This window comes from Podarcis melisellensis (genome assembly GCF_964234715.1).
Source record: "Podarcis melisellensis genome assembly, chromosome: 1".
Classification (NCBI taxonomy): domain Eukaryota; kingdom Metazoa; phylum Chordata; class Lepidosauria; order Squamata; family Lacertidae; genus Podarcis; species Podarcis melisellensis.
In genome coordinates, this window is record NC_138528.1 from 111,683,685 (window position 1) to 111,696,787 (window position 13,103).

Sequence of the window (13,103 nt, forward strand, 5' to 3'; positions counted from 1 at the left end):
TTGTGAATGTTCTGTAGAACCCGAACGTCCGACGAGGTTTCTGTGGCTTCTGATTGGCTGCAGAAGCTTTCTGCAGCCAATCAGAAGCTGAGCTTTGGTTTCCGAACATTTTGGAAGTTGAATGGATTTCCGGAACGGATTCCGTTCGACTTCCAAGGTACGGCTGTTCACAGACTGACCACCCCCTGCTGTCCCTTATCAGATCTGCTTATCAGCTTAGCAAAAGCCTCCCTCCACTTTGGGTTAACTATAGCTCTCTTCATGTGTTGTGCACAGGTGAGGGACAAGTGTGGAGGAAGCAGCTGTGGGGCCAACAGGGCAGCAAGTAATGCTGCCCAAAGTTCTTCCTTGCATGGGAATGTGGAGGGAGACTGGCAGCACAGAAGTTATTCTCAGCATGACAGGAGAGGCAGAGCTAAATTTACAGCCCTGCAGGTGTGCATCCATCCTCTGCCTTCCTTTACTGCAATAAAGCAGCACATGGCTGACAGCTTAGAGGTGTCAGTTCCTGCAACTTCTGTTGTTAAGCGTACACAGTTTTGAATGCCATCAGCCACTTCCCAGCTCAAATGCAACATTGACAGCTGTGGTCACAGGGACAAACAAGTCATACATATCAATCTGTTACTTGGCTGTCATGGAAGCCCTGACAGCCAACTCTCCTTCGCCGCTGCAAAGTGCAAATTCCTTTCTCATCATTGTGAGAGATGTATATACATGTATATATTAATTCTTACTTTACCAGTCTGCTCCTGTTGGGGTGCACCGCCAATTACTTCAGAACTATTCCATGACAGGAAATGACCAGCTCCAACAGAGTAGCCTGTCCATTAAGAGAGCAGTGAGAAATCACGGTAAAGGTCCCGGGTTCTATGCAACACAGAGCAATACATTCCACCCAATCCCCAATAAACGAATGAAGTTAAGGAAATTATTTCATTTAATAAATACTTCAGTGTTGATTCACACAGCTATCTGGGATCAAGACAATGGCGTGAAAAGGCCAAAGCAGGCTCAGCTGTGTATCACTAGATATCTGGTTGTGCACACTTAACACTTTGTGGAAAATTCAGCTTTTGGCATGTCACCATTAATGCCATTTTGCAAGCTGCTCTGCTGAAAGCTCGACACGGTGGCTGGGGGTAAAGGAACATAACTGGCCCTTACCTATTGCAAGCTAACAGGCACATATCCTTTAAAAACACTTGTCAAAAAAGCTGTAAGTTGTTGTGAACAAGTTCATGCCTCAGTTTTATTTCTCCAGCTGTAAAATGGGAACTACTTTCCTTTTAGGACTGCTATAAGGAGGTTATTCCATCACCTCCTGGCAAACAGAAGGGGAAGAAATGGAGGCAGTGAGAGATTTTACTTTCTTGGGTTCCATGATCACTGCAGATGGTGACAGCAGTCACGAAATTAAAAGATGCCTGCTTCTTGGGAGAAAAGCAATGGCAAACCTAGATAGCATCTTAAAAAGCAGAGTCATCACCTTGCCGACAAAGGTCTGTATAGTTAAAGCAATGCTTTTCCCAATAGTGATGTATGGAAGTGAGAGCTGGACCATAAAGAAGGCTGGTCGCCAAAGAATTGATGCTTTTGAATTGTGGTGCTAGAGGAGACTCTTGAGAGTCCCATGGACTGCAAGAAGATCAAACCTATCCATTCTGAAGGAAATCAGCCCTGAGTGCTCACAGGAAGGACAGATCCTGAAGCTGAGGCTCCAGTACTATGGCCACCTCATGAGAAGAGAAGACTCCTTGGAAAAGACCCTGATGTTGGGAAAGATGGAGGGCACAAGGAGAAGGGGACGACAGAGGATGAGATGGTTGGACAGTGTTCTCGAAGCTACTAACATTAGTTTGACCGAACTGCAGGAGGCAGTAGAAGACAGGAGTGCCTGGCGTGCTCTGGTCCATGGGGTCACGAAGAATCAGACACAACTAAACGACTAAACAACAACAATGCTAAATGCAGTGAAATGAACTGGGCATGTGCTTATACAAAGTGAAAGGAAGAGAAGAATACCACTGAGGTTTATTAAGATATACCAAGCATATTCAGAAGGGTCAAGGCAAGTTTGCTCATCTCGAAGATACATGCTGTAATCCAGTAGGGAAGATGCATGCGGGCATTTCTCTCTCTCTCTCTCTCCTGGATCAGGTCAGACATGCATTGGGATGCAAGGTTTCCAAATGCAACCCCCATTTTCCCTCCACAGAGCAGACTGGGATGAAGTTTCCTGCCCTTCTTGCAGTATGGATGCTAACATCCTCCCGCTTTGCCCTCTTAGGCCGCTAGTTGTGGTCAACACCTCATGATGCACAACCATCTCCGACTGAACTACAGAAATGAAACTTGCTCAAACCCTTCATGTCAGAACAATACATTTTTATATTTCCTCTGGGTTTCCTTTGTCTAGAAACCCAGAATAATAAGAAGTCTGGATGAGCCCTTGTTTCTGTTCTCACAAATAAATGCTAACAGGTTTCCCCCTACCATTTCTTTCATGAATAGCAAAAACAATCATAGATAGCCAGGAGAAGCATGCTTTCAGAAACTGTATTAAACCAAAGTTTCATATGAAAGCATATTGACAAAACATATTTCAGTTACCTAGATAACTCCCAGACTTTACTTGATTATTGTCGTCTACATACGAAAGGAAGGTATTTGCTGTTTTATTGTATACAAAGATGGATCCAGTCCAATAATATGATCCTGGAGCTCCCATAATAATTAAATCCTGGAAGAAAACAAAAAGCTTAAGTCTTAAGTTCTTAAAGATAATCAGAGTGAGTCATATTTATTCCTGCTCTGCTTTAAAGCCTGCAGCATTACCTAGCCCTAGACACATTTGTTCAACTGGTAACGTCATTCAGCAGGTACAATCAAGTCAAAGCCCATTATCTTTCTTTTTCTATATTTGAAAGTATGCTAGCTCTTCCTCTGCTAAAGATTAAGTCTGCAAGCAACTCCAAATGGGCTACAAGCTAATGAAAAACCGCCCTCCTCCGCAGAATATTTAAGAACTCATAGTTCTTATCCAGAACATTAAGATGCGCAGTGAGGTACAGTGATCTTTACAACCCCAAAGGGAATGCTTTCAGAACTTATTACTGCTATGGATAGGTTAAATCTGAATCAGGCAATAAAATCTTATGTTCCGTTATATTATTTATATCTTTTTTGAAATAAAGAAGGTAAGTCTATATTAAAAAAAAATACAGCTCATGGTGTGTGTTAAAAATTGTGCTGTGGAGTACTCATTCTGCTCCAAAATACATTGCCTTTAGAACAGTGGTCTGTAGTTTGGCTTACACTGGCAATGACGCAAGTAGTCATTTATACGACTGCACCTGAAGCATGACTGCATTCTTCAGGAATGGAGCAGAGCCAGCTCATAGGTCGACCCCGACTCCCTTGCAATTACAAGGTGAAGCTATGGGACCAAAAAAATAATAAAATAATAAAAATGCAGCTGTAGCTGCTGCATAATAAAGGCCCCAGCCATGCGACACAATGACCTGTGTGTTGAACACAAAGAGTGTGTGAGAGTGTGGGGGAGAGCTTTGGCATAGCAACATGACAATAGTGCAGTGCCACAGACTGGTTGGATACAGAGGAATGGTGGGAGTTTCCAGCTGGGGAACCCCCAAGGGAAGAAGGCTCAGAGCTGGGGGATTATTGGTTGGATGGGTCTTGGGAGGAGGTGGTGTCAGAAGCTGAAGGGGTAACAGGGCTTAGTGAGCTGGGAGAGTCTGTGGCAGAGAGAAGTTCAGAATCAGAGGCAGAAGCTGAAGCTGAAGCAGGAGAGTAGGATGAGGGCAGCCAAGAGGCAGAGTTGAGTCAGGCTAGTGCAGAGTCGTGGGTGTCTCCCCCTCCTGTTATGATGAGCCCCCTTCCTCCCTTGTCTCCCAGAACCAGAAGAGGCATGAAAAGGGTGAAGGAGAGGTTGGTTTCACACAGGCAGAGTCTCCAATTGCTTGAGAAAAGCCCTGGAGAGGAGCAAATGGCTGTGGGGAGGAGGGGACTTTCAGTCAACGGCAACTGTGCTGTGCACAGACACTCCACCAAGTCTGTGCAGATTGTGTTTTTGCCAACAACTTGAACAGTGTTGTTTACTGCCAGCTCACTCCTGACATGCAGTTGTGCAGAATCTCAGCTTGGTGCCCAAAGGCAGCCCTCCTGGCCTCGGTATGTGGTGCTCCCCACATACAGAAATCTCCCCAGGCATACCCCTCATTGGCCCTGCTTCACTCCTTCAATGGGTGTTTTTGCCAGGCTGAAATTTGCCTTTGAACTCAGACAATGCCTCTTGCTTGCCTGGACAGAGAAGAATGTGTTGTTCCACTTCCTTTTGCCTCTGGACCCTGGAAGCCTCCTCAGAAGGCAATGTGGCCCTCAGTCTACAATGAGACTAATATACAATGAGAGGATAAAACACACACATATCCAAAGCTTTAACAGAAAAGCAATATTTTTAAAACACACACCTCTGTGTAAAATGACATTATCCCAGCTTGGCATGATCCATATTTGTCTCCATATTTGCTCCAGTAATCTGAATATTCACAACAAAATACAGGGTGGGGGTGGGGACGGAGAGTATGTATAAACAACAAGCAACTAAAAACAATAATCCTTCATGAATAATATCACAAATTCTCCACAGCTGTTTGATAAAGGAGTTTGGGATTAACTAGAACTCCTGGCATCCAGCAGCAAGGCAATATCCCACTTAATGATATCAGAAGAATAAGGGATTTGAAAAGGGTCCTATTTGAAATGTATTGCCATTGCTCAACCTTGCTTTCAAAGCTCTGGTTTAAAGGATTCCAATAAAACCGGCAAACTCATTTTTGACACAGTTCGTTCTAATCAGCTAGAATGCCAATGTCACTGTTTTTAACAGGCTTCGCAGATAAGATGTGTTGGTAGCACTGCTGTTTCTTCCCCTCCCATCTATAATTTCAGGAAATCGCTGGTAGAAAGAACTAGAGAACTTTATGGGAAGAGAAGCTAAGCGATGGCACAAGGTCAAAGTGTGGATCTAAAGCAATGTTTCCCAAACTTGGGTCTCCAGCTGCTTTGGGACTACAATTCCCATCATCCCTGACCACTGGTCTTACTAGCTAGGGCTGATAGGAGTTGTAGTCCAAAACAGCTGAAGACCGAACACTGATCTAAAAAAGGCAGGGAGTGCCCTGGCAAATCACCACATGTCCCAGTGAGAGACACTTTGCTCATTCCTAGTCATAACCCTTCCTGAACCTGGTGCCTTCCAAACGTTGCTCCTGTCATTCTTGACCAGTAGCCATGTCAGCTAGGGATGATGAAAGATATAGTTCAAAATATCTGGAGGGCACCAAGTTAGGGGAGGCTGGTCTAGAATCAAATGTGGGAAGCAGAATGGAAGGAATCCATTTCCTTCCATCCTGCACAATGAACTGGTAGGGCATGATTTCTCCCGGGCATCTGCTGTATCTAAAGCAATGGTGGTCTAGCATTGTCAACAGCTTAACTCCACTCTGGACTAAAGTTCAGGGCAAGTATTTTTTTTCAGGGAGAATCAGACTCCGTTGACCAAGTCTCTGAGGCTGTTGCAGGAAACCACTCCAGGGGGAGAATAGCTGGGTTGCTTCTCTGTTCCTCAATCTCCCAAAACGTTCCAACATGGCCTCCTATATAGATGATGCCTGAATCATTGGGTGAGAGGGTTTTTTAAAAAATAACAACAATGAAGCCATATTTGGAATCATAATCATTGTATAATCATCACCCATTACAACAGTGCATTTAAAAGACCTTGCCTCATTTTTGTTAAAGATATTTTTTTGTTTTCCGTAGCAATCATGGCAGCCTCAAAAAAGCTTTTAAAAGTTGGAGGCCAATGTTTGGCTTCCCCAGTTATAGAATGTTGAACATTTGCTTGCTGCAAATGAGTGTTTCTCATAATGCATCATTTACTTCCAGCTGCACCAACACTTACCTGTATAGCAAGGACATATTCTTCGACTCAGCAGCGTCCGAAAATTGGAAGGTATCTCATAACAAATGCCGTAGGGAAATTTGTGCGCTGAGATATAATATACATTTTTCCATCGGTGTCCACAGGCCTAATTAAAGTCAAAAAGAAAGTGTGATGATCACGAAGGTCGCCTGAAGAGAAAGCACTTAAGACACAAGAAGCTGCCTTTCACCGAATGGGACCATTAACTCATCTGGCTCCATGTCATCTAAACAACCTGGCAAGCAGCTCACCAAAATCTCAGACTAAGCTTCTTACCCAGACCTCCCTGGAGATGTCAGGAATCGAACCAGGAAACATCTGCACGAAAAGAACTGAGATATTATCCTTCCCCCAAATATTGGGGAATGTAAGGCAGTACTTACAACAATGGATCCATTTTCTCCTGGCTGTCTTGACAAGCTCACCCCGAACCACTGATCGTCTCTTTCTTCTATACAGGTTTTCCCACACTTCTCTCCTTTTGGGTCACCTTAAACCAGAAAGAGAGAAAAGTTAGAACATGCGTAGCCATCTTTCAGAACTTATGAACCACACTTCCACTGCCTTCCTACCCTTAATGGGCATAATTCAAAGTTCAGCCAACATAGTGATGTTTTGACGGTGCAACATTCACATTGCACTAGATAACTTTTAAGGTGATTGCAAGCAGTGCCAACATAAGCAGGGGTGGTCTCAGGACACGGTGAGAGATGAGCAATGCAGTGGGCTGTTTCTTGCTTAGTTTGTTCCAGCTTCTTAAGTCACACTTACAAAATGAATGGCATAAGCAAACACACTCCTATTGGAGGCAACAGGGGTGGTAGAAGAAAGGATTTATTTTCCCGTATAAGAAGAGGAAACTCATTGCACCATCCACTCACAAGGAGGAGGTATCAGTAGGCCCGTGGAAACACCCAAAACCTGCATAAGTACAAAATAAATGCTTATGAGGGGAGAGAGAAATAACCCAATGAAGGCCAAGCACAATCTGCTCACCACAGAATGATGCCTGAACTGTTGCAGAGGGAGTGTAGAGGGAAATGGAAAACCAGGGTAATAGCATGGAATATTCTGGGAAAGGACATGGCTACCTGGCTGAACAAAAGCATTCTACATTGCTGTGATGATTCACGTTTTTAGAAAACCTCTATACTCCAAGGAAAACATGTGATAAGAGTTCAATAGTACAACAAGGGGGAAAACTCTTAGATCACTACAGAAAGCGATCCAGGGATAAAAATATGGCAACAGGTCCCATAGTAGTCTATGAAGGAACTTACTCCATCATCATGGGGCTCTCCTACCACCAGAGACCTGAGACACACCCACCCATCTAGAGCTTTAGCTACAGGTAGAAACTCACCTACCAACTGGTTTGATCAGCCAGTCTAGTACAGTTTTATTTTATATATTACTTATTTATTGAATTTATACCCCACCCTTCCTCTCAAAGCACTCCATGGCAGGAAACAATAAACGATAAAACAATAAAAAAACATTCAAACAATTTCAATGCAGATCTGGAAAAGATCTCAACTCAGAAGGCTTGTTGGAAGAGTTTTACAAACTCACATATTGAGATGTGCTCTACTGTCTAGAAAAGTAAGAACTTTGATGAAAGGAAACCCTTTTTTGTAAACAGAGAGGTGAGGCTAACAAAGAACAAGCGGCTTGTGGGTATCATTTCACTTGGGTTCATGGCAAAGCCATTACAGATGTATCTTTACCACCTTAGTTCATTAACTGTGTGCAAAAACCCAACAAGTTCACATCCTGCGTAACAAAAAAACTCTGGACAAACCTAACAGAAAACAAGAACTGGGTTTCTTGGATTTCTAGAGAAATGTACAAATGTTTTTGGTGGCAACTACACAGGACACAATGACTTCTCTAATGAAATGTGAGGCAAATTTATGTGATTGCCCCCTCCCCGTTTTTTGTATCAATACAATCAACTGCTTGTAGAAAATATATTCCAAAGTACCTATCATTTTCAGAGAAAGTTTACAGAACCAAGTAGCACAGAAGGACAAAACAGGAAGGTATGCAGCTGCCTCCAACATAAAAACACTTGACAAGTAAGGAACTGTAAGAACTTAAGAAGCACCGTACTGGATCAGGCCCAAAGCCCATTGACCTGTTCTCACAAGTGGCAAGCCAGATGGCTATGCAGTGGCGTAGCGTGGGGGGTGCAGGGAGGGCCGGCCGCACCGGGCGCAACATCTGGGGGTTAGGGTTAGGGGGCACAAATCCATGGGTTAGGGGGCACAAATTACTTGCCTTTCCCCGGGTGCTGACAACCCACGCTATGCCACTGTGGCTATGGAAGCAGGACTTGAGCACAACAGTGCTTTCCCCTACATGTGATTCAATTCTATGAGACACCACATTTTGCAGGTAAAATGGCCTATGCTGAGGGAGCATGATTATATCCAATAGTGAACTTGGGTAGTTATGTGCCTATCTGTTTGCAAACAAAATGGGACCATCCAAAAAATGAGGTATTAAGATCTCAGCCGCACTCTTGGTGCTCCAGTTTCAAGCTGTCAGGCTTTTTAAAAAAATAAAAATTCATTGCTCATAGCAGTAACGTTCCTACATAAAACCGAAAAGCAAAAAATTTAAGTGATAAAATCTTATGCGTCTGGTGACTAATTCTGAGGAGACTCTTGCAGAGCCATGACCTTCTGACCCCTACTGCCAACAGACGAGCCAATTTGTAAATGTATTTTTGATTCATTTCCCCAACTTGAAAATGGGGGAAAAATGGAAAGCAAAAAATTAAGAGTCACGGTTTCAGATGTAAGCTTATGTGCTTGGGATTTTACAGCCATATCTTTTGGGGGGAGGTGTGTGGGGGGGGGAGACTTGCACACAGACACACATGCATGCACACATACACATGCACATAAATGCACACAAACACATGCTAATGCTTTACTGCACTTGAATTTAAATAGCTTGCCTCACATCTGTTTCAGCTCAGCAGCTTCATGGCCTGGTCCAAGGAAATGTGTGGAGGCTTATCTAACAAATATATCTAAGTTCGTGGTTTAAGCAGGATGACTTCCACCCAAAAGGCAGACAGATGAACTATATGGCTCTGACAACAAGGCAAGATCATGCTTCTCATAGAATTAAAAACTCAATTGAGCTTGCTTCCGAGTAGACACACAGAGAGTTGCACTGCAAATCTTCAGCCCAGACATTTAAAATACTAGTTGTTTCTAAGATCACAAAGGAATTCAGAACTATAAAATGGAAACAACTTTTCTCTCTCTCTCCCTGCTCCTCATGATTAAAAGTAACATAACAGGTTAACTGGCTAATTCTTTGGAAGCTTGGTTTGGGAGATAGCAGTTAGGTGCATGCAAGATAAAGACTCTGAAATGTTTGGGGAAATGGGCAGATTTTTATGCTGCAAAGGGGCCCTTCATACAAGCACTTGTTGCCAGGTGGGGGCAGCATGTGAGACATGGCCAATGGGGATGCTACACTTAGTTAAAAGGATCCTGTTGCTCTGGGACTGGTGAATTTGAAAGGGTGAGAGGCTTGAGTATTTAAACAACCCCACGCAGGTCATTTCAGGGCTGTGGAGCATTTTGGCATCAGATGGTTACCCACCTATCCTGTTTCTGCACCTTAAGCCCCAATTTGGGGTCATCAATAATGAACTGAATGAATAGAGTGAAAGGTTATGAGTCATGGGGTTGGGGAGAGAGAGTGTATGAATTTTGCAGCGCTTTGTTTATTTCTGGGTGCTATTTTGTTAATGTTGTTGCTGTTATTTTATTTATTATGAATGCTGTAGTCCTTTGCGAATCCTTCAATATGAACTTTGTTGCAATTGTAGTTAGTTGTTAGTTGTTCAGTCGATGATGTTTGACGGGTTGTAACGACAATTTGTTAATTCTTCTATTTGATTTGTGCTGCATTTGTGATGTTTTATTCTGTTTTCGTTATTTGTTGTTTATAAGCCACTTTGTGATTCATTTGAAATCTAATAAATCAAATCTTCAGACCCAGGAAGGCAGATTTGGTACAAGTGGGTGGGGGCTGAGTATGCTAGCAATCTCTTTACCTGTTGCTTTAGGACCAGGATGACCAGCAAACATTGTAACTGGTCAAAAGTTGCTGTTTTTACTTCACCACAACTGTGGCAGGTGGAGGAGCAGCCAGGTTAAGAACCCAAAGTTTATGGGCAACATAATTTGGCATCATTTAGGGACATAATGATAGCTGACATGTAGACAGACGTGGGTGGAGGGACAGCTAGCCTGATTGCTTGGTCTGGTTGGCACAAAGTAAGCTGGAATTCCTCTCCATGGAATGGCAGCTTGCCATGTGACCTCAGGAAGCTCAGCAAATGAGGTGGCCCCTGAGGACCAACCAAATCAGGTCCCAAGGACTTAGGGGTGTTAGGGGGCTCTCCTCCATCACTGGCCTTTATAGGTTCTCTAGTTGTTAGTTCTGAATTTGCATGATTATTTGGAAAGGGACCCCAAGAGTCATCTAGTAAAACACCCCCTACAATGCAGGAATGTCAACACGTTGTTCCCCATCCAGTTTGAAACCATACCAGACCCTGCTTAGCTTCCCAGATGTGCTAGCGGTTTTATCACTAGGCAATTGGGTATACCATGGTCCCTTTTTTGTCCCCACAAAGATAAATTCCGCATTTCACAGGCATGGGTGAAATAGTTCAGTGCTCAATTCAGTTATCTGAAAGTGCCTGGGATCTAAGGCCTGCAGGTACACAGACTTCCTAGTAGCCAACAATCATCAGAACACAGAACTCTGTTCTTCTCTATTTGAGCTAAGGAGCAAGAGAACACTAATAAACTATTCTTGGGGGGTGCAGTTTTCATGAACAATGTTTGAAGCTCGTTATTACATTGCCAATCAGAGAACAGTTCCAACTCAAACATGCTTCATGACAGATCAAATCCATTGCTAGTGTAGCCCCAGTATTTGGGTCCTTGCTGGGTCAAGAACTAAGTATTTGCTGCTTTTTGAAAGAAGTGAATGCGTAGAGAGACCGTTAACCCCGCAATGGCGATCAGGGGTTGGCATCAAGGCCCATCCCACAGGGTGGGATAAGCAGGGAGCTTATCACCAACTCCTGGCCAGGGACCTCCTTGCTAATGCTGCCTGCTCACTTGTCTCTACTGAAAAGCCAAGTAAACAGGAACAGGAGCAAGTAGCAGGAACAACAGCCTCCTCTTCCACTCTGGGCAGCTGTGCAGACTGGACCCCAAAGATGCCAAGTCGGGGGTGTAGCCAACACAATTCCCATCATTCTTGGTCCCACTGGCTGGAACTGATGGGAAAGTCCAACATCATCTATTGAAAAATGAATAGTCGGTGGCAAAAGCATAGATGCAAAGGGAGGCTCACTCAGTAAGGTGGCATACCAAAAGCATTGTGTCCAGAGGCTTGCTGAAGCCCAGGGCCAGAATTGGCAGAGAGACGAACACAACAAAAGGGAATGAAGCCCCACATCCACAGTGGCGACCCTGACTAGCACTATGTTTCTCAGTTTGATCCTGCAAAAATGAAGTACCAGCTTCCCTACCATCCCTGGACAGGCATCGCAAAGAAGCGTGTCACCAGGAGCAGTAGGGATATGAGTATTCTCCTCAGCCTTTTATGTTCAAGTGGCAAGTCAGAGCAGCGTACACAAGTCTCTGCTGCTTACATATGAACACCTTAGTCTGACCTTTAACATGTCAGGCTGGGAAATCCATCTTGAAATCTAGCCTGTTTAGGGAAGCTTCTAATGTTTAACAGACCACTGTATTTTAATATTTTGTAGGAAGCCACCCAGAGTGGCTGGGGAAACCCAGCCAGATGGGTGGGGTATAAATATTATTATTACTACTACTACTACTACTACTACTACTACTACTACTACTATATCTATGGAGAAGGAACTTGCTTAACGTGACGTGGGACAATGTCCTTCCACTGACAACTGATCTGGTCATGAGTAAGCATGGCAGGCTGAGACTGTCAGTAGGGATCAAGATGCTGCTCTTTGCATATGTGGGCAGCACGTGCAGAAGAACAATACAAGGGTGAATCTGGACAAGAGGAATGGTATGAAGTCCATTCACACACCCAGCTACCATTCATCAAGCAACAAGAAACACAAACGAGAGCTGTTGTTCAGCAGTGCAGCGAAAATGTCCCCAGTTCAGTCCCCGGGGATTTATTTTAAGTGGAAGAGAAATCTGCTTGCATGGATACATGGCACAACACAACACAAGATTCTCCTTCAATGGATAACCTGTTACGGTTTTGTTCCAGCCGCATGGATTTCAAGATGGTCTCTTTTACTGCTACAAGAAAAATTAACAGTGTATCTGAAGAAAAATAACAGTGTATCTGAAGAAGTGTGCATGAAAGTGTGCAAGTGTGCAAGAAAGTGTGCAAGAAAAATTAACAGTGTATCTGAAGAAAAATAACAGTGTATCTGAAGAAGTGTGCATGCACACAAAAGCTCATACCAAGAACTAACTTAGTTGGTCTTTAAGGTGCTACTGGAAGGAATTTTTTTGTTTTGACTACGGCAGACCAACACGGCTACCTATCTGTAACAAGAAAAATTTATGTCAAGGGTGCAACATTTGGAAAGAGAGTACCAGCGTGCTTAAGAAGCTTGCACATTCTCTCAGTGCCTCAACCTACCTCAGTAAATGGTCTCTTCCTGGGAATGCTTCACACATCACAGGATCATAGCAACCTACCTTATACAAAGTCAGATAATTGGTCCATCTGGCTCAGCATTGCCTACTCAGACCCTCTGGGCTTCCAAATCCTAGCTGAAGATGTTGGCGATTGAACCCAAGAACTTCTGCATGAGCTATGGCCAATCGTCCCACTTATATAACTTATTTGCTTCATAAATTGGAAGCTGTGCAAATCTGTGAACCACCTCCACTGAAAAGTACTGCACCTGAGCTCTCTCTCTCTCTCTGTACTGGTTCCTTCACACATGCATGTTACGGCTCGATGTTGTGGCCACGAGATGTTAAGGAATCCTTGACTGGAGAAGAAGAGTAGACCTTTCCGCTAGTCTTCAAATCATCAG

General features: G+C 43.7%; 1 protein-coding gene across 2 annotated transcripts in view; it reads right to left on the reverse strand.

Annotated features, from left to right (window-relative positions):
• The window catches only part of ITGA4 (integrin subunit alpha 4), a 54,343-nt gene that overhangs the window by 38,320 nt on the left and 2,920 nt on the right, over positions 1–13,103 (reverse strand). For both annotated transcript variants that reach the window (XR_014168638.1, XM_081912665.1), the window contains exons 3-7: positions 6,394–6,500; positions 5,990–6,116; positions 4,494–4,561; positions 2,614–2,743; positions 738–823 (exon numbers count right to left, since the gene is read on the reverse strand). Coding sequence is in view for 1 of the 2 variants with exons in the window: in XM_081912665.1 (XP_081768791.1) it covers positions 738–823; positions 2,614–2,743; positions 4,494–4,561; positions 5,990–6,116; positions 6,394–6,500 (518 nt within the window). In the remaining variant the exon portion in view is untranslated. The remainder of the gene's footprint in view (positions 1–737; positions 824–2,613; positions 2,744–4,493; positions 4,562–5,989; positions 6,117–6,393; positions 6,501–13,103) is intronic.